The sequence below is a fragment of the Rhinatrema bivittatum genome, chromosome 18 (genome assembly GCF_901001135.1).
Source record: "Rhinatrema bivittatum chromosome 18, aRhiBiv1.1, whole genome shotgun sequence".
In the NCBI taxonomy this organism is placed as follows: Eukaryota; Metazoa; Chordata; class Amphibia; order Gymnophiona; family Rhinatrematidae; genus Rhinatrema; species Rhinatrema bivittatum.
In genome coordinates this window covers 5979557-6000631 of record NC_042632.1, presented here as the reverse complement: position 1 = coordinate 6000631, position 21075 = coordinate 5979557, and the positions used below count along the sequence as shown (strand labels likewise).

General features: G+C 42.8%; 1 protein-coding gene across 2 annotated transcripts in view; it reads left to right on the top strand.

The window, feature by feature from the left end:
* Positions 1-21075, top strand: part of TMEM173 (transmembrane protein 173) — a 265188-nt gene that overhangs the window by 117520 nt on the left and 126593 nt on the right. For both annotated transcript variants that reach the window (XM_029583821.1, XM_029583822.1), the window contains one exon: positions 19053-19300. In XM_029583821.1, the coding sequence (XP_029439681.1) occupies positions 19053-19300 (248 nt within the window). The remainder of the gene's footprint in view (positions 1-19052; positions 19301-21075) is intronic.

The following is a 21075-nucleotide window of genomic DNA, read 5'->3' as shown; positions in this document are numbered from 1 at the left end:
TCATGTTCGAGCAACATAAGGCGCTCTCCCTTTCAAAATACTACAAGAGCTTAAATAAGATACTGGTTGTTGACACAAGCTCTATCCTGGTTGAGCGATGGGATGGAATTTTTCTAGTCACTAGGTCCATACTGCAAAGGTGCTTTAAACGAATAGCCCAAATATCGGCAAGTATGTATTATAGAGAAATGCAGGTCAAGTTTCTCTATAGGGGCTATATTTTTGCTCAAGGGGCGTACCAACTATGATGGCCGACCTAACCCTTCCCTCCTGGGTAGTAGGCCTTGGGGAGATATCCTCAGTGCAAAAGGATAATGCATCACCTGGAGAGCAGGTCCTTGCTACAGGATCCTTTCCTGCCTCACCTGGTTGGTGCTCTCCCATCATGAGACCTTCTTCCTCCAAGGCAGCACCAGGGCTGCCTGTCTGAAGTTGGGACTTGACTACTATTTCCCTGAAGGTCTCATCTATATACCTCTCTGTCTGCCTCAGCTCCTCCAGGTCTGCCACTCTAGCATCCAGAGATCGGACTCGTTCTCTGAGAGCCAGGAGCTCTTTGCATCGCATGCACATGCACAACTTCTCACCGGTGGGTAAAAAATCATACATGTGACACTCGATGCAAAAGACTGGGAAGCCCCCCTCTTGCTGCTGGACTGCTGCCTTCATCTCAATTTTGATCAGTTCCTAGTTAAGTTTTAGGTTGCTATGGGAGTAAGAATGTGTCTAACTTCCTTTAAATGTATTAGTGAATTCACTATGTGTCTGGTAGTGGCCTACTGGGGTCTGATTGAATTCTCAATAAAGCTTTTGTTGATGCTTTTTTTTTGTGAAAGTGGCACCTGCCTATAAATTAAGGGATGAGCGAGGGGTGGGAGGGTTAGGAAATACAAACAGTCTGACTTCAGTTAGTCAGCCTGAGTGACTCACTGCTCCCTTGATTAACAAATGTTGGTCCCTATTCAAACCTAATCACACTACCTCAATACCTTTCCAAGGTGAGTAACTGAGCTGAACTATTCAACTTTTTTACTTAGGTATACACTGCTCCTAGCTTATTTCTAGCTTCTGGCTACTTTTTGGGGGTTGGTTTTTTTTTTGTGGGTTTTTTTTTTTTCAACACAAGCACTCAGTTAGTATTAAATACAAACACTCAACTCTTAAAAGTCTGGAGAACACTCAGTTCTGCAGACTTTTAAAAAATAAACACACTACCTACTGCTACCTTATTGACTGACTAAAAATACAAACAGTCTAACTTGTTTATTCAATTCCTACCTACTGCTACCTTATTGGCTGACTATTTAAAAATGCAAGCAGTCTAACTTGTATATTCACTGCCTTTCTATTAAAGGCACAAACACACTAAACAATATCCCCAAATAGTTAACTTTGCCCCAATACTTTTAAAAAAGACAATGTCCCAAGCAAAAACGTACTGATTCCTTTCAGCCACCAGCAAGGTGATCCTCTCCTCTCAGTTTTCCCAACCTGCCCAAGATGCCAATGCCCTAGGGGTACCTTATCCCACGCTTTTTGGGAATGTCCTCCTATAAAGAACTATTGGGGCAAAACTGTAAGGTATTTGCCGAGCCTAATCTTAGTACACTCGACACAAGACGATTCAAAGACTACCCCTACGACTCACCTCACCCCTGACTGGGAGGGCTCTAAAATAAAGAGTGGAACTCTGTATTCTTGCACCAAACGTCTCGCGCCTAAGGGGTGCAACTTAGGGCCCACATTAGCTGTCTTAGTGTGCCACTTTGTGCTTTCTTTCCTTTCTTGCGCAACCCGAAAACACTTCAACCGCTAAGCCATCCCTGTTTTTCACTTCCTTATTGTTCCCCCCCACCTCTACCCCTTCCCCCAAGCACACACTCTAACGCACTCCTGTAAGTTGCCTCCTCCCCAATTAAACATGAAAACCCACACTATACCTATCCCCAAACCCTACTTCCCCAAACCCGCAGCCCCTCAACCCCTGTTCCAATGCTCTCACACAGAAACATACGCCCAATAATGCTATCCCCTCTCATACAGTTAATCGGCCTCACCACATTTACTATATTACTCGTCAACGCACAATCGTCAAAAAAAACACCCATTCTCCATGACATCCTCCTTGACGATTACCCCGACATATGCACCATAACGGAGACATGGCTGAGAGATACTGACTCAGTACTGCTAAATCAACTTCCACACAACTTATATAACATAATATCTATATACCAAGAATCAAGAAAAGAGGAGGAGGACTACTTGCAGCAAAAAAGCATCTCAAGTTAACCCTGCAAAATATCACTCCACCACACAAACTCGAAATTGGTCTCTTCAAATCCTCCTCCCTTCAAATCTGCTTAATCTATGCCCCATCTGGGTTATTAGATAACAATCCATCTCCACTCATCGAATTCATTGCAAAAAATATCAACACCGAAACCCCTGCCATCATTTTCGGGGACTTCAACCTCCATGTTGACACTGTACCCTTACCTCCCTCCTGCGACGCCCTCCTTGAAGCATTTAATGCCATAGGATTCAGACAAATAATAACTGACCCTACCCATAAGGCCGGCCATTCCCTAGATCTCTTATTTACCAACTCCCTGATCCAGCCTGGCCCTCCCAAATGCACACCCATTCCCTGGTCCAACCATTTTCTTATTGAAACTACCTGCTGCATTAAAAAAAAAGCCCCTCCCCTGCCCCCACCAAAAAAACCTTCCAATTCAGGAAACCCTGCAATTGAGATGACCTTATCTCCTCCCTCACAAACGAACTTGACAAAATAGAGCAGTGTCAGTGTCTGTAAGATCTATCTTCATGGAATCAACTCACCCACGCTATAGCCAATAATATCTGCCCCTTACCATACAAAGTAATCAACCCACTAAATAACACAAAGAAGCCCTGGTATACACGCGAACTCAAAGCCATGAAACACAACCTAAGAAAGCAAGAAAAGATCTGGCGCAAACAACCATTCCCTGCACAATAGGCCAAATTTAAATCCCTTCTTCACTCTTACAGACAAGCTTTAAATCACACTAAACGAGACTTCTTTGCCCAGAGAATCCACCAATTCCAATTTAATGCCTGTGCACTGTTTGAATACGTCGCCACCCTCACCAAAACATCCCCTGTTCCCATTCCAGATACTGATGACAAATTAAAGTGTGAAGAACTTGCGATGTACTTCCATGACAAAATTAACAAAATAATGGCACAGTTCTCAACAACCCCCATGCCCACTAAAACAAAAGCCATTGACCCAGCGGTCACATTCAATGCCTTTGAGTCCATCGCAACATTAGAAATTGAATCCATTCCCAGGAATATGAGACCATCGTCTCACCCATTGGACACCATACCCACAGAAGCCCTTTTGACTATTCCTGATATCATCTCCCACCCCATCTCCAATATCATTAACAGCTCGATTTCAACCGGCTCTATCTCAAGCCCACTTAAGCAAGCTATTGTAAAACCCATCCTTAAGAAATCCTCCCTTGACCCAGCAGACCCTTCAAATTATCGCCCCATCTCTAACCTACCATTTATAGCCAAAATTTTGGAAAAAATAGTTAATAGACAACTTACAGAATACCTTGATGAAAACCAAATTCTCTACCCTTCTCAATATGGTTTCTGGAAACACCATAGTACTGAAACCCTTCTCTCTCTACATGACCACATTCTGAAAGGCCTTGACAAAGGACAGTCATTCATCCTAGCCCTCCTGGACATCTCGGCCGCTTTCGACACCATAAACCATAGCATCCTCATCGAACGCCTCAAAGAAATTGGTATCTCTGGAGTCCCTCTCCTTTGGTTCACCTCATACCTAAGCAACCAGCATTACAAAGTGAGAATCTGAAACAATGAGTTCAAACCAATCAAGCTAACACAAGGTGTCCAACAAGGATCCGCTTTGTCCTCCACCCTATTCAACATATACTTACGTCCCCTCTGCCACCTCCTTTCTCAGCTCGGCCTGCCACATTTTATATATGCAGATGATGTGCAGATCCTCATTCCTGTGACTGACACCTTACATAATGCTATTAAGACATGGGAATCTGCTCTACAAGCAATCAGCAGCCTTCTCTCTAACATCAACCTTGCACTCAACACATCTAAAACTGAGCTCTCATCCATTTCTACCCAAAACATCAATCCCAACTCCCACCCTCTACTTACGCCACCCCCCAATATTGCATTCTCGCAACAGGTACGTAACCTGGGCGTCCCACTGGACAGCCAACTCAACCTAAGAAAATTTGTCAATTCCACCCGAAAAGACGGCTTTTACAAACTTCAAATCTTAAAAAAACTGAAACCTCTATTTACCTCAGTGACTTTCGCACAGTTCTGCAAGCCACCATATTATCAAAACTTGACTATTGCAATGCCATCCTCCTAGGCCTTCCCAAAAATACATTACAGCCCCTCCAAATGCTTCAAAACGCAGCTGCCCGTATCCTCACTAACACTCACAGAAATGAACACATTACCCCTGTACTCAAAGAACTCCACTGGCTCCCCATCACAACCCGAATCCTCTTCAAGTCTCTTACCCTTATCCATAAATCCCTTCACAATCGCAATGATTCCATACTGTACTATACCTCTGCAAAACCTACTAGAAAGCAATACCTGGCTACCCTAAACACCCCGTCCCCTAAACTTACCAACCTCTCCTCCACCAAAAGCCGGGCCATATCCATTGCAAGTCCCACAATATGGAACACTATGCCTACCAATTACGCCTTGAGTCCTGCCCAAAGAAATTTAGGCACAACCTAAAGACCTGGCTTTTCAAACAGGCATACACCTGAAGGGCCCCACCCCCCAAATTTACTTTGTTCTTCCTCCTTCACTCCAACTCCCCTCCTCCTTCTGCATTTGCAGAGATCTCCACCTGTGTCACACTTTAGCAGCCCCTCTTTAGCAGCCTACCGGCCCATCCCCCCCCCCCCCCCCCCCGTTTCCCATACTCTACTCTAATGTATATTTATACAGTCCATGATTCTACAACATAATTCTTCCCCCTAGATTATTACTTAAAGCCCTTTTTAGCCATCCTTTATTTTCTAACCTTTTGCTATATCCACATAGTTGGTTATTTTCATTCTCTTTCCCCATTTCATAGCTCTTTGCTTACAATACTGTACATAGTTTCTGAGTTCATATGCTGCTTATAATGTTGTACATAGTTGTTGCTGTTCTGGCCGCGAGCGCCGTGACCAGACCCTTACCTCCGTGTTTCTGGACCTGTTCCTGCTTTCACCGGCCTAGTTCCTGTCTTGTTCGGCGGCGTCCCGGCGAGGGCCGCGCGGCCGGGAAGCCATCCATGGATGCCCTGTCTCTAGGCGCATGCGTGTGCCACTTGGGCGTTTTTCTAGGCCGTTTCCCGCCAGTGGTGACCCCGCCCAAATCCTGACGTCAGACACCGCGGCCTTGATAAGCCAGCCACGGTCACCCAGTCTTTGCCTTGCAACGGGCTTACCTACCGGATCCCTGTTGCGCTGTGCCCCAGAGCGTCCGGCTTTACTAATCGCTCCGTTCCTGCTTGCCTGCTGCAGTACCTGCTTGGTTCCTGCTTGCCTGCTACAAGTGCCTGCTTGGTTCCTGCTTGCCTGCTACAGTACCTGCTTGGTTCCTGCTTGCCTGCTACAAGTGCCTGCTTGGTTCCTGCTTGCCAGCTACAGTGCCTGCCTGGCTCCTGCCTGCCTACTACAGTACCTACCTGGTTCCTGTTTACCTGCTACTGTTCCTGCCTGGTTCCAGTACCGGAGTCCTGCTACAGTTCCTGCCTGGTTCCAGAACCCAAGCCCCGTTACAGTACTGACCTACTGTCCTAGTCTGGTTCCAGTTTCCAGTCCTGATCCACTACCGCCTAAGTCCCAGCGGCCGGGCCCCTAAGGGCTCCTCCCGGGGGGGGGCTTCGGCTTCCAAGGGTGAAGCCACCTAAGTCCCAGTGGTTGGGCTCCTACAGGCTCCTCCCGGGGGAGTACTAGTTTCCAGGGTGAAGAACACCTCTACCTCCAGCCTGAACATCTGCCTCCCGGCCTGTGGTATACTAGAGACTTTTGAATACCTTTCCCAGTCTCCTGCAGGTCGGCCCAAGGGTCCTCCCGGGGAGTACTAGTTTCCAGGGTGAAGAACACCTCTACCTCCAGCCTGAACATCTGCCTCCCGGCCTGTGGTATACTAGAGACTTTTGAATACCTTTCCCAGTCTCCTGCAGGTCGGCCCAAGGGTCCACTAAACTGACATTCCCTAACAGAAGTTCCATGGAAAATCTTTTTGCTATTTTTGTTAATTGTTCTCTGTAAAGCTTATCAGCTATTTTAGTTCAATGTAAACCGATGTGATGTTCCCATACTAATGTTGGTATATAAAAATCCACAAATAAATAAATAAATAGATAAAATAAATAATAAATTTAGTTAATTTGTTGGAGGTCCCAATCCCAGTGTCTCCCCTATGGCTACTTTTTGGCTGTATTTCTCCCTTACAGGTGAGGGATATGGGGGCTCGGTTGCTTATTCGTAAAGCTTGTTTGGTGGCCAAAAAGGTCATTTTGTTGAACTGGAGGGAAGTTACCCCTCCATATTTCTGGACTTGGTGTAATTGCTTACACTGGATGCTTCAAATGGAGGTGGCGACAGCGAGACAATCTCCACGCCACAAGAAGCTGTTCATGAGGGACTGGGATCCGTATATATAGACTCTCCTGCATCGCTCACGGTTTAATCCTCAATGAGTGAACTAAATTTGGAAAGACACTCTTGCATCAACACTCTTATGGGACACGACCTTGAACACAAATGGAATGCTTGAAAAAATATATGGCTCAGGAAGGGGTAGGGGGGGAGGGGGGGTTTTCTTGGTGGGTTTTTGTGCTATCTAGGGATGAGGTTGGGGAACTGAGAAGGGGTTCAATAAGGGGAACATTTCACGGAGAGTGTATCAGAGTTCAGCATTCTCTGTATTGTTTTTTGGTTGAAAATAATAACATTGTTGTAAATTAAAGATTTATATGGAACTGTAGGACACCATAGATGTCCAGTAAAATCATTTATCAGGGGAAATTAAGAAGGCATGCCTAATCTAATGTAGTACTATGTGGCTGCTCAGCTGAGCACCTTGATTCAATGGCATGCGACATTGGGAATTACGTTGTGGGTAAATATTGCACAGATTGTGTGGGTGATCCTTCATTAGAGGTTAGGGTATGGGAGGGCGGAACACTGGTAACTAAGGACTATCACCCTTTTCTAGGTTGATTACGGAAGTGTGGGGAAAGTGGAGGAGGAAGTTAGTGGAAACTAGGAGAGTATTTAATCGCACCTCATTCCTGCACAACAAATGTTTTAGCCCGGGTTTGGAGGCTAGTGTAATAGCGAGATGGAAAGGGAAGGGAATAACTAGGATGGAGCAGCTATGAGATGGTTAGGGACATGTCCTTTGAGAAAATACAGCAGGTTTGCCTGTTATCACAGAATGATCACTTCTCCTATAATCAACTGGCCCATTATTTTTGCACAGAAAAGATAAGTTATGAATTGAGGAAGGGCAAAATGCTTTTTATAGGTTTCTGTGAACAAGCGAGTGGGCTTTTCTTCAGTGTTTACTGAAGAGGATATTGGGGAGGTACCCGTACTGGAGAAGGTTTTCATGGGTAATGATTCAGATGGACTGAACGAAATCATGGTGAATTCTATATACATATAGAATGTATATAGAATATACATAAATCCTCCATCTTGTAAATAAACCACCTTCAATCCCTCCTTTGTTCCTTGTATACACATAAATTTCCAATTTGCTTCCCTGCCCCACCCCGTCCCTCCCCCCCTCTAGTTATAATATCAGTTGCAATGTAAAGCCCAGTTGGCTGAATTTTCTGTTGTCTGGAAACCGATGTGATGTCTCGTGCGAATGTCGGTATAGAAAAATGTTAAATAAATAAATAAATAAAGCCTAGAAGATGTGGTAGACCTGATTGATAAACTGAAGAGTAGTAAATCACCTAGAGGGAGTCAGTTGGACCGTTAGATGATCAAGGGGTTAAAGGGGCACTTAGAGAAGATAAGGCCATTGCGGAAAGATTAAATGATTTCTTTGCTTCGGTGTTTACTGAAGAGGATGTTGGGGAGGCACCCGTAATGGAGAAGGTTTTCATGGGTAATGATTCAGATGGACTGAATCAAATCACGGTGAACCTAGAAGATGTGGTAGGCCTGATTGACAAACTGAAGAGTGGTAAATCACCTGGACCGGATGATATACACCCCAGAACTCTGAAGGAACTAAAAAATGAAATTTCAGACCTATTAGTAAAAATTTGTAAATTATCATTAAAATCATCCATTGTACCTGAAGACTGGAGGATAGCAAATGTAACCCCAATATTTAAAAAGGGCTCCAGGGGCGATCCGGGAAACTACAGACCGGTTAGCCTGACTTCAGTGCCAGGAAAAATAGTGGAAAGTGTTCTAAACATCAAAATCACAGAACATATAGAAAGACATGGTTTAATGGAACAAAGTCAGCATGGCTTTACCCAGGGCAAGTCTTGCCTCACAAATCTACTTCACTTTTTTGAAGGAGTTAATAAACATGTGGATAAAGGTGAACCGGTAGATATAGTATACTTGGATTTTCAGAAGGCGTTTGACAAAGTTCCTCATGAGAGGCTTCTAGGAAAAGTAAAAAGTCATGGGATAGGTGGCGATGTCCTTTCGTGGATTGCAAACTGGCTAAAAGACAGGAAACAGAGAGTAGGATTGAATGGGCAATTTTCTCAGTGGAAGGGAGTGGACAGTGGAGTGCCTCAGGGATCTGTATTGCGACCCTTAGTGTTCAATATATTTATAAATGATCTGGAAAGAAATACGACGAATGAGATAATCAAATTTGCAGATGACACAAAATTGTTCAGAGTAGTTAAATCACAAGCAGATTGTGATAAATTGCAGGAAGACCTTGTGAGACTGGAAAATTGGGCATCCAAATGGTAGATGAAATTTAATGTGGATAAGTACAAGGTGATGCATATAGGGAAAAATAACCCATGCTATAATTACACAATGTTGGGTTCCATATTAGGTGCTACAACCCAAGAAAGAGATCTAGGTGTCATAGTGGATAACACATTGAAATCGTCGGTGCAGTGTGCTGCGGCAGTCAAAAAAGCAAACAGAATGTTGGGAATTATTAGAAAAGGAATGATGAATAAAACGGAAAATGTCATAATGCCTCTGTATCGCTCCATGGTGAGACCACACCTTGAATACTGTGTACAATTCTGGTCGCCGCATCTCAAAAAAGATATAATTGCGATGGAGAAGGTACAGAGAAGGGCTACCAAAATGATAAATGGAATGGAACAACTCCCCTATGAGGAAAGACTAAAGAGGTTAGGACTTTTCAGCTTGGAGAAGAGACGACTGAGGGGGGATATGATAGAGGTGTTTAAAATCATGAGAGGTCTAGAACGGGTAGATGTGAATCGGTTATTTACTCTTTCGGATAGTAGAAAGAGTAGGGGGCACTCCATGAAGTTAGCATGGGGCACATTTAAAACTAATCTGAGAAAGTTCTTTTTCACTCAACATACAATTAAACTCTGGAATTTGTTGCCAGAGAATGTGGTTCGTGCAGTTAGTATAGCAGTGTTTAAAAAAGGATTGGATAAGTTCTTGGAGGAGAAGTCCATTACCTGCTATTAAGTTCACTTAGAGAATAGCCACTGCCATTAGCAATGGTTACATGGAATAGAATTAGTTTTTGGGTACTTGCCAGGTTCTTATGGCCTGGATTGGCCACTGTTGGAAACAGGATGCTGGGCTTGATGGACCCTTGGTCTGACCCAGTATGGCATTTTCTTATGTTCTTATGTTCTTAGACCGGATGGTATACACCCCTGAGTTCTGAAGGAAGTAAAAAATGAAATTTCAGACCTATTAGTAAAAATTTTTAACCTATCATTAAAATCATCCATTGTACCTGAAGACTGGAGGATAGCTAATGTAACCCCCATATTTAAAAAGGGCTCAAGGGGAAATCCGGGAAACTTCAGACCGGTTAGTCTGACTTCAGTGCCAGGAAAAATAGTGGAAAGTGTTCTAAACATCAAAATCACAGAACATATAGAAAGACATGGTTTAATGGAACAAAGTCAGCATGGCTTTACCCAAGGCAAGTCTTGCCTCACAAATCTGCTTCACCTTTTTGAAGGCGTTAATAAACATGTGGATAAAGGTGAACCGGTAGATGTAGTGTACTTGGATTTTCAGAAGGCATTTGACAAAGTTCCTCATGAGAGGCTTCTAGAAAAAGTAAAAAGTCATGGGATAGGTGGCGATGTTTTTTCATGGATTACAAACTGGCTAAAAGACAGGAAACAAGAGGAGGAGAGGAGAGGGAGCGAACATTGCCTGCTTCAGCTGATATTTCCGGGGGTAAGCGGAGCTCTTGCCCCGACGGCGTTTCTACACTTACCAGCTGATTTCCCTGATTGGGGGCGTGCTCTGGAGGCGGGACCCGGGTCGGGCTATAAAGCCGAATCACAAAGTTTCGTTCCCTGAGGAGGAGAGGAGAGGGAGCGAACATTGCCTGCTTCAGCTGATATTTTTGGGGGTAAGCGGAGCTCTTGCCCCGACGGCGTTTCTACACTTACCAGCTGATTTCCCTGATTGGGGGCATGCTCCGGAGGCGGGACCCGGGTCGGGCTATAAAGCCAAATCACAAAGTTTCGTTCCCTGAGGAGGAGAGGAGAGGGAGCGAACATTGCCTGCTTCAGCTGATATTTCCGGGGGTAAGCGGAGCTCTTGCCCCAACGGCGTTTCTACACTTACCAGCTGATTTCCCTGATTGGGGGCGTGCTCCGGAGGCGGGACCCGGAAGTCGGGCTATATAGCCGGAACCTTTGCGGCGCGCAGCCGACGCCGGCACGCGCTCAAGGGGCGCACGGCTAAGCTGGGCTTGGCCGGGCTTAGCCGGGATTTGCTGGGAGTTTGCAGTTCGCCGAATTTGTCCTGGATATTTTTCGCGAATTCAGGTAATAAGTCTACTTATCCTCTCCAAACCTCCCAAAGTGAAATCTATTATTGACTGAGCATTACCATATCGGATACTATCCTATTGCCTGACTTTCTATTTTTCCTGTATACTTGCCTAAAACTATGCCACACACCAAAAGGAAGGCCAGGTTGAGGCCTCCAACTGGTGTAGAAGTTGTTGAAGCAGGTCAAAGGACGGTCTCTGAATGGTTAAATCCCTCATGTAATTCCCTCATTGGGCTAACCGCTGAGAGCGGGGCAATAGAGCGGAATACCCCCTCTCTGGTTGAAGAAATATCACTGAGCCCCGGGGCACCGGAAACACCTTCACCACCTGGAATTGCGGGAGTTCTTATCCCCAAGAATCCAGGGAATATGCAAGAAGAAGCCCTGAGATCTCTGGACTCACAAAATAGTATTATGCATAATGATTCTTTGTCAGATATATTAGAACAAGAGATGAAAGATACGCAGTTGAGTAATCTTGAAAATCCAAGTGATAACCCCAAAGAAACTAGCACCCCAAGATTAACTAAATCTGCAATTGAGAAACAGAAAGATACTGAAGTAGTGATTAGGACTGAAATGTTATTGATGAGACCAGCAAATATAACTTTAGAAAGTGTTTGGAATTATTTAGCAAAGTTAGATATGTCTATAAATAAATTGACAGAAGTTGTTATGAAGACCACTAATTCCTCATTGCAGAATACAGTTAAATTGGAAGAGCAAGTAAAAGAAGTAAATCAGATAGAAACACGAGTATTACAAATAGAGAAAATTCAAAATCACCAGATGAGTACTGAACGAGAATTTAATAGAAGGCTAGAAAATCTTGAAAATTCTGTAAGATCATTAAATTTAAGGGTAAATAATTTTCCAGTAATAAAAAAAGATTAACCCTATGGAACTATTTAGGAACTATTTAATACAAATTTTGAAAATTCTAGATAAATGCCTCCCGGTTATAATTAGAGTATTCTATATTGGAAATAGTATTAGGAATAAAGAAAAGGGATCAGAAAAGTTAATAAGAGATGAGAAACAAAGAGAAAATGAATTGTCAGATCAGAAAATATCTAATAGTACAATTGATCTATCTGATTTACTGGAGAAATCCCAGGAAGACTTGGAGGTAAAGAATAGGGGGACTTTATTAGTACAGCTTGCGTTTAGTACTGATAAAGATAACATAATGAAGTTGTTGCGATGGAGACAATCCGGTTGTGGATCCTTAGGCCGACCGACCCGAAGGAACAGTCGGTAGGCAGAACTCCCACTGGGCAATTGGAGCTTCACCTGGAAACCCGTGACTCCTCCAGAGGAGCTGTGGGAGCCCGGGTTGCTAGGACTTAGGAGTCTTCGCCCTGGAAGCCCGAGGTCCCCCCAGGAGGAGCCCGTAGGGACCCGGACCGCTGGGACTTAGGCGAGAACGAAGAAACCCAGGAGTGGATCCCGGACAGGAGTCTGGGCGGGCGGCGAGCAAGCAGACGTTGGGTCACGGACCGGGGTCAAGGCAGGCTGAAGACAACAGGAGTCGAAGTCACGGACCGGAGTCGAGGCAGGCTGAAGACAACAGGAGTCGAAGTCACGGACCGGAGTCAAGGCAGGCTGAAGACAAGCGTGGTCAAGCTATCCGAGGTCAAGGCAGGAGACAGGCAAGCGGAGTCAGGCAAAGCGGAGTCAGGCAGGAAACAGGCAATCCAGGAACGCAACTCAGAGCTACCAGAAGTAGGGAACCTCGTTGCAAGGCAAGGAAGGCTAGGAACTGCAGGGCTTAAATAGCCCTGCAGCGTCTGACGTCAGGAAAGGGAGGAGCCATGCTTTCCCGCGCTGGGCCCTTTAAAAACAGGGCAGAACCGCGCGCGCGTGCCTAGGGGCGGGGCTAGCCGCGGGAGGACTCCGGCGGCGAAGAGGGAGCCGGTGCATGGCGCCTGAAGGCCCTGCAGGCCGTGCAGGGTCAGAGCAGAGAGCGGGAGCTGTGGTGCAGGGTCGGAGCGGCAGAAGGGAGCTGCAGTCAGGGTCCCGAGTCCGCGGAACGCGGCGAGACTCCGGGACCGGAAGAGAAGGTAAGGCCTCGGACGCCACCGTGGCGACCGAGACCGCAACAGAAGTCTTTTTTTCAAAACCGTTTAAAGACCTTTTATGGTCAAAAAATCTGGATTTTTCCAGATTTTGTAAAAACTACTCAACTGCGTAGGAAGCAATTTCTGAACATGAGAAAACAAGTGTTAGAGAAGGGTGGACATTTTATGTTGAAATATCCATGCAGATGCAATGTAAAAATAGATGGCAAGAATTATATATTTGATGATCCTAATGACCTCAAGGGTCTTCTAGCTATATAATACCGGTATTAAAAAAAGGAAAGAGGGATTAGTAATGCTAATTGTTTTAGTTTTTTTTTTGTTTTTTCCTTCTCTGATGGAACCGCTCATTGGTAAATAGAAATCACTTTGTTTTTCTTTTCCTTGTTTTATTGAAATGACTGACTGATTAGTTTTATCTCTATAACCATATATAATTTTTGGATGTATTTTGCATAAGCCAGTTATTTCGATGTTATAATAAATAATATTTGTTGTTTATAACTTGAAAGCAATAAATAAAGAATTAAAAAAAAAAAAAAGAAAGACAGGAAACAGAGAGTAGGATTAAATGGACAATTTTCTCATGGAAGGGAGTGGGAAGTGGAGTGCCTCAGGGATCTGTACTGGGACCCTTACTTTTCAATATATTTATAAATGATCTGGAAAGAAATACGATGAGTGTAGTAATCAAATTTGCAGATGATACAAAATTGTTCAGAGTAGTTAAATCACAAGCAGATTGTGATAAATTGCAGGAAGACCTTGTGAAGCTGGAAAATTGGGCCTCTAAATGGCAGATGAAATTTAATGTGGACAAGTGCAAGGTGATGCATATAGGGAAAAATAACCCATGCTATAGTTACACAATGTTAGGTTCCATATTAGGTGCTACTACCCAAGAAAGAGATCTAGGTATCATAGTGGATAACACATTGAAATCATCGGTTCAGTGTGCTGCGGCAGTCAAAAAAGCAAACAGAATGTTGGGAATTATTAGAAAGGGAATGTTGAATAAAACGGAAAATGTCATAATGCCTCTGTATCGCTCCATGGTGAGACCGCACCTTGAATATTGTGCACAATTTTGGTCGCCACATCTCAAAAAAGATATAATTGCGATGGAGAAGGTACAGAGAAGGGCTACCAAAATGATAAAGGGAATGGAACAGCTCCCCTATGAGGAAAGACTAAAGAGGTTAGGACTTTTCAGCTTGGAGAAGAGACGGCTGAGGGGGGATATGATAGAGGTGTTTAAAATCATGAGAGGTCTAGAACGGGTAGATGTGAATCGATTTTTTACTCTTTCGGATAATAGACTAGGGGGCACTCCATGAATTTAGCATGTGGCAAATTTAAAACTAATCTGAGAAAGTTCTTTTTCACTCAACATACAATTAAACTCTGGAATTTGTTGCCAGAGGATGTGGTTAGTGCAGTTAGTATAGCTGTGTTTAAAAAAGGATTGGATACGTTCTTGGACGAGAAGTCCATTACCTGCTATTAATTAAGTTGACTTAGATAATAACCACCGCTATTACTAGCAACGGTAACATGGAATAGACTTAGTTTTTGGGAACTTGCCAGGTTCTTATGGCCTGGATTGGCCACCGTTGGAAACAGGATGCTGGGCTTGATGGACCCTTGGTCTGACCCAGTATGGCATGTTCTTATGTTCTTAAGAGACCTATCTCTAGGATTTATGGGTTGTTAAATGAAACTGGATTATCAGCGAGCCTGGGAGGCAAATTTAGGAGAGATTTTGGAGGATAGTGAATGGGATTGGTGCTTCCTGGCTACGAGTAAGGGGATCTATCTCAGCTCTTAATAAAAGAGAATGGATATAAACTGTTATAAAGGTGGTACCTAACTCCAGTTAGAGTATGGACCGTCACTAGTTAACAAGACTGTGGATGGGGGTGGAGTAGACAAAACTCCATTCACAGAAGAGAATGTATGGGAAGAGCTAGGAAAACTGAAAGTGGATAAGGCCATGGGGCCAGATGAGGTACATCCTAGGATATTGAGGGAGCTCAGAGATGTGCTGGCGGATCCGCTGAAGAGCCTGTTCAATAGATCCCTGGAAACGGGAGTGGTGCCGCAAGATTGGAAAAGAGTAGTGGTGGTCTTGCTTCACAAGAGTGGGAGCAGAGAGGAAGTTGGAAACTACATGCTGGTTAACCTCACCTTGGTGGTGGGAAAATTAATGGAGACTCTGCCGAATGAACGGATAGTGAACTATCTACAATCCGGTGGGTTGCTCGACCTGAGGCAGCATGGATTCATCAGGGGATGGTATTGTTAGAATAATCTGATTTTTTTGATTGAGTGACTAGAGAATTGGATCAGGGAAGAGTGCGTGATGTGATTTACTTAGATTTTATTAAAGCTTTTGATACGGTCCCACATAGAAGACTCCTGAACAAAAGGAGAAGCATGGGAGTGGGTGCCAAGGTAGTAGCATGGATTGCAAACTGGTTGACTGACAGGCGACAGTGTGTAATGGTAAATGGAATCTACTCTGAAGAAATAACAGTGTTAAGTGGAGTACCACAGGGGTAGGTTTTGGGACCGGTTCTGTTCAATATCTTTGAGTGACCTGGTGAAAGGGATAGAAGGTAAAGTTTGTCAATTTGTGGATGATACTAAGATCTGCAACAGAGTGGACATGTCTGAAGGAGTAGAGAGAATGAAAAATGATTTTTAGAAAACTTGAAGAGAGGTTGAGGATTTGGCAGCTGAGCTTTAATACCAAGAATTGGAGAGTCATGCATCTAGGGTGCAGCAATCCAAAAGAGCTTTATGTGATGGGTGGTGAAAGACTAATGCGCATTGACTGGGAGAGGGACCTCAGTATGATAGTGTCTGATGATCTCAAGATGGTGAAGCAATGTGACAAGACAATAGCTAAAGCCAGAAGGATGCTGGGCTGCATAGAGATAGGAATAAATAGTAAGAAAAATGAGGTGCTAATGCCCTTATACAGATCCTTGGTGAGGCCTCACCTGGAGTACTGCGTTCAGTACTGGTGATCATAACTCAAAAAGGATATAGTCAGGATAGAGGCGGTCCAAGGAAAAGCAACCAAGATGGTGAAGAGTCAGCACTTATGAGGAGAGGCTGAAGGATCTGAGCATGAACACCCTGGAAGAAAGGAGATGCAGGAGAGATATGATACAGACCTTCAGATATCTGAAAGGTTTTAATGGTGTACAATCATCAAACCTTTTCCGTTGGGAAGAAATCAATAGAACTCCAGGGAGGACGACTCAGAATTAATGTCAGGAAATATTTCTTCACGGAGAGGGTGGTGAATGCCTAGAATGCCCTTCTGGAAGAGGTAATAAAGATGAAATCAATCAAGGAATTCATAGGGGCATGGGATAAACACTGGATCGTAAAGGCTAGAGGTTGGAAATAAAGAAAAGAGTGCATAGGGGTAATTGGGGGTAACTTGCTGGTGTGGCATTTGCTACCCTTAACTATTAAGCCTTGATACTGTTAATGCAACTCCATCATTGCTCTCTGCTTCACCGGCAGCAAGAAAAGGAGAATTGGATTCAGTCAGCAACCAACAAGGCCCCAACTTTTACAGTTTGGGGAACTAATAAACTTGGGGGTAACTAGCTGATGCGTTGCATACTACCCGTAATCACTAAGCCTAACTCAAACATTGCTCTGTACTTTCACGGCAATGGTTAAGGGAAATAGGATTCAAACAGCATCCTAGGGCTCTGATTTTTACGGTCTGGTAAACTGATAAGCATAGGGGTAGCCTGCACAGAGCAGCAGATACTAGCATAATCTTGTTGGGCAGACTGGATGGATCATCTGGTCCTTTTCTGCGGTCATTTCTATGTTTCTATTATTGTATGTTCCCTTCTACAAATGATAAGTGCTGGAAAGTATATGGCTTGGTAGGATTATTTTTCCACATGTGGTGGGAGTGTGTAGAGTTGGGCAAATTGTGGGATGGAGAGTGAGGTCTGGTGCAGGATATGATTGGATTCTCAATCCCTGAGGATCCCAAAATGTCTGATGAATATACCTACTGAGGTGGGGAATGATAGCCAGCAATGTTTGATGCAGTTATTTACAGCAACCAGGTGTGAGATTGTCTTTTGGTGGCGCAAGCCAATGGTGCCATTTATGGCAGAAGTTTGTTAGGATTGAGAGAGTATATTATATGGGGAAACTCACAGCCATACAAAATTTATTTATTTATTTTTAGTTTTTATAAACTGACGTTCCTGTATAAAATACATATCACACCGGTGTACAGTGAAATATGATAAATTAAACAGCTTTGAGATAATTTGGAGACCATATATACAGTGGAAGGATAAATAGTGGGGAGTATAGGTGAGGTAGAAGCGAATGAGGGGTATAGATCTAATTGAATGGGTACAGCAAGGTATTTTGACTGAGGGGGAACATAATTTGAAAGGGGTGGTTTATGAGATGTATTTTTGCTTGTTACCACCCAATGTTATTCATTGATTTGCTGATTTATGATATTGTGGTGTACTTATTTTGAAAGGATTTGATTTGTTTGAGATTATGCCATATTTTTGGTTGAATATACTGTTATCACTCAACTGCTAATAAAAATGTAAATATAAAAAAAGAATATACTATTACACATATAAGGAACAATATTTAAAAATCAAGTTTTGTCTTAGATATAGAATGATAGGTAACAAATAGAATGGTCTTATCGTATACGAATTAATAGCCAGTCTTATCTCGGTCTGCCATGAGTTAAAATGGCAGCTTCGAGTACCAAGTTTTCATTGTATTTATACTTTTCATTTATTGCCAATTTATGGCCTATTGTCTTAACAACACATGGACTCATAATCTTAACATTTCAGAGACACACATGTTCTTATGGAATTAACACATATATAAATCCAAGATTTTAGGCACTGAATTTATCATTAAGCTCTAGGGTGTATATTCTGTTAAAACCTGTGTAAAAGCCTCATAAAAGGAAACAATAGAATTAAAGTTGGTATATTTTTCAATATTTGTGTATTGTAATATGCTAAGAAGCACCTAATTTCAATACCTGTTGCATAAATACTAAGTCATATACTCAGAGGATTTAGCTACTTAGAGATCTTAGCTATAATGTTATAATGCCTTATGTCATAAATGTTTAGTTTAGCTAGCTGAATGCTTAGCTTTGCGTTACTATACAATTTTATATTACGCTATATTAAAAGAAAACCTTATTTCCTTACATATTTATTTATGATAAAAAAAACCTCTTAATGGTTAAATACTAGTCTATGAACTATACTTGCAGATTTAAAATGACTGATGTCTTTAATTTTTTTCTGAAGTCTGAACGACGTATCTAACTTGTGCATAAGTCCTGGGATTTTTGCCAAACTAGACTATCTGCTACTAATGAACTGCCTATTAATGCTGGGCACTATTCATGTTAATGTATTTAGGATTTAAACAGGAACCCAAGATGTCAGAGATTGTTTTCATTTTTCTGCTTTTTAGAGGTAAGGGGCCCCTAGACACTGTCTGAGTCCTAAGGGGCCCATCCCACCATGTCAGTAGGGTTCCGGAGCTAGGAAGGAGCATATCCTCCCCTTCCATCACATCATGTGATTCTCCAAAAAACCTTTTACTATTAACATTGCTACATCCCCACCCAACAAACAACTTTCCTCACTTATCAAATGATTTCTTTTGATGCATTTGTCATTGCCCAGAGGTGCAAGTAAGACAACCATTTGTGCAGAAGGCCATAATAGCCCTTGATTTTTAGATTACAGAGCATCCTGTTGGATAGACTTGTTGAACTTTATTCACAGATGTTGGATCCAAATACTGTTGTAGTGTAAATGTTTTGTTTGTTCTTTTGCAGGTATCTCATATGGAAGGAATACCAAATGTCCAGTCCAAAGATATCATTCCAAAGATGAGAGGATGCCGGGATCAGTATGCTGTTATCTGTGCCATCATCTTGTGTTTTGCCATTTCGTGTGTAGCAGGATCTACTGCATACAAATCTATCCTTGTCTATTTCCTGCTAAACTGCACTGGATCACTCTTGGTGGGTTTTGTTAAAGGATTATGTGACTTTTTTGAAGAGAGTCATCATGTTCAATCAAGGTAATTATCTGAAAAATAAGAAACTTCCTTTTAGGATCTATAAAACAGTTAATTTTAAAAGTGCAGAGGGAACTAGCCCAATGTCAGATCTATCTGGAGCTGTATGATAGGGATAATGCAATGGGAAAATGGATGCACTGTGTACAACATGCTGGCCATAGTAGGACACACATGACTTCAGCCTCAGAGGAGAAATCCTTTCCACTCTGTAAGGAAGCAAGAAAGCTGGGAAGGAGATAACCCCACCTGACTCAATATATCCCCTTTTTAAGTGCATTGCAATCTGAGATCAGATAGAAACTATCCTATAAAATAATTATGGACTTAATTCTTTTATCAACTTGTTTTATTTGATTTCTGATTGTGATCTACTTATCCCTGTTTGACAGGAGATACCCAGATGATAGGTGAGATTTTGTATTGTGATTTAGGATTGGTGTTTTCTAATCCATCTTTAAAATTGTTTAAAAACTGACTCGAACCAATTTAGTGCAATCAGGAACAAGGTCTGTGCTAGAATGTCCAACTTTCACACATGTACTAGTTTGAGGGAAATTTTAGAACAGGGAATGCATTGGGTAGAATGAAAACTTTTTTTTGGTTAGAGAGAAAAAAATGAATGTATAAATCAATATTTTCCATATATATGCATGAGAGTTGGTTACCTCACTCTAGATGTACAATTAATATCTTATTGATATGACTGAGAGTTGTCATGTCTCAAGCTTTGCTGAGCTCAAAGGTTAGAGGAAGGCTTAGAGACTGTTTTAGGCTTCAGAGTTATAGTGCTGAGAAGCTGAGTAGGATGAGCAGTTTGTGGAGGTGAAAAGGTGGGAGGGGAATGCATGTATATTGGTCTCCTAATAATATCCATCTTATTCCATCAGGCTTCCTCCTCCTTACAGCATTCTCACTATTTGCCTTCCCTGAAGACATTCCAAATTCTTGTTCTTCCCTGTCTCCGTCTCTTCTAATTTTCCCATATATCGTTCAGAAATGTTTTCTGCTGAACTAGAAGCCTCCTAAAATGGGTAGAAACTCCATATTAGGAGTTACTGCCCATAATAGTAGGCAGTGGCAGTAAAAAAAAAGCAAACAGGAATTAATAGTATGCAGTGGCAGTCAAAAAAGCAAACAGGAATTATTATAAAAACCCGAGACCACCCTAGCCCAGCTCTGTTTACCCCTCGAGTAAAAAAGAAGCCATAGAACAAGCCAGTCATCACCTCAATTTGCAACAGGCTTCCAGTTTCCCTGAAATTCTAACAACAACTCCTAACAATACGCAAGGACACAATCCAGTGCATCAAGATGCACTCACTTCCCATACCTACAATTCCTTATACTCCCAAGTTTCACGACCAACAAACCCAGGATTCTAGGCATTCAACATCAGAGATTGATCCCAATCATGATCTCCCCAATCTCCCAAATGCTAGGTTTCACTCTATTCACCCTAACCTTATTCAACGCCCAATCCATCACAAAAAAAATTCACCTTCTCAATGACCACCTGACGGACAACAATCCCGACATTTGTGCCATTACTGAAACGTGGCTGAAACCTACAGACACAGTTTTACTAAACCAGCTCCCCAACCACCTTTACGACATACATTCAATCCCCAGAATCAAAAAAAGGGGTGGAGGTCTCCTGCTAGCTACAAAAAAGGGACTTGGACTCTCTCTGCAACTATCTACCAGAATAAGCAACATCGAACTTGCCTTATTCAATTCGGACCATCTCCAAATCGCTTTGGTTTACTCACCACCAG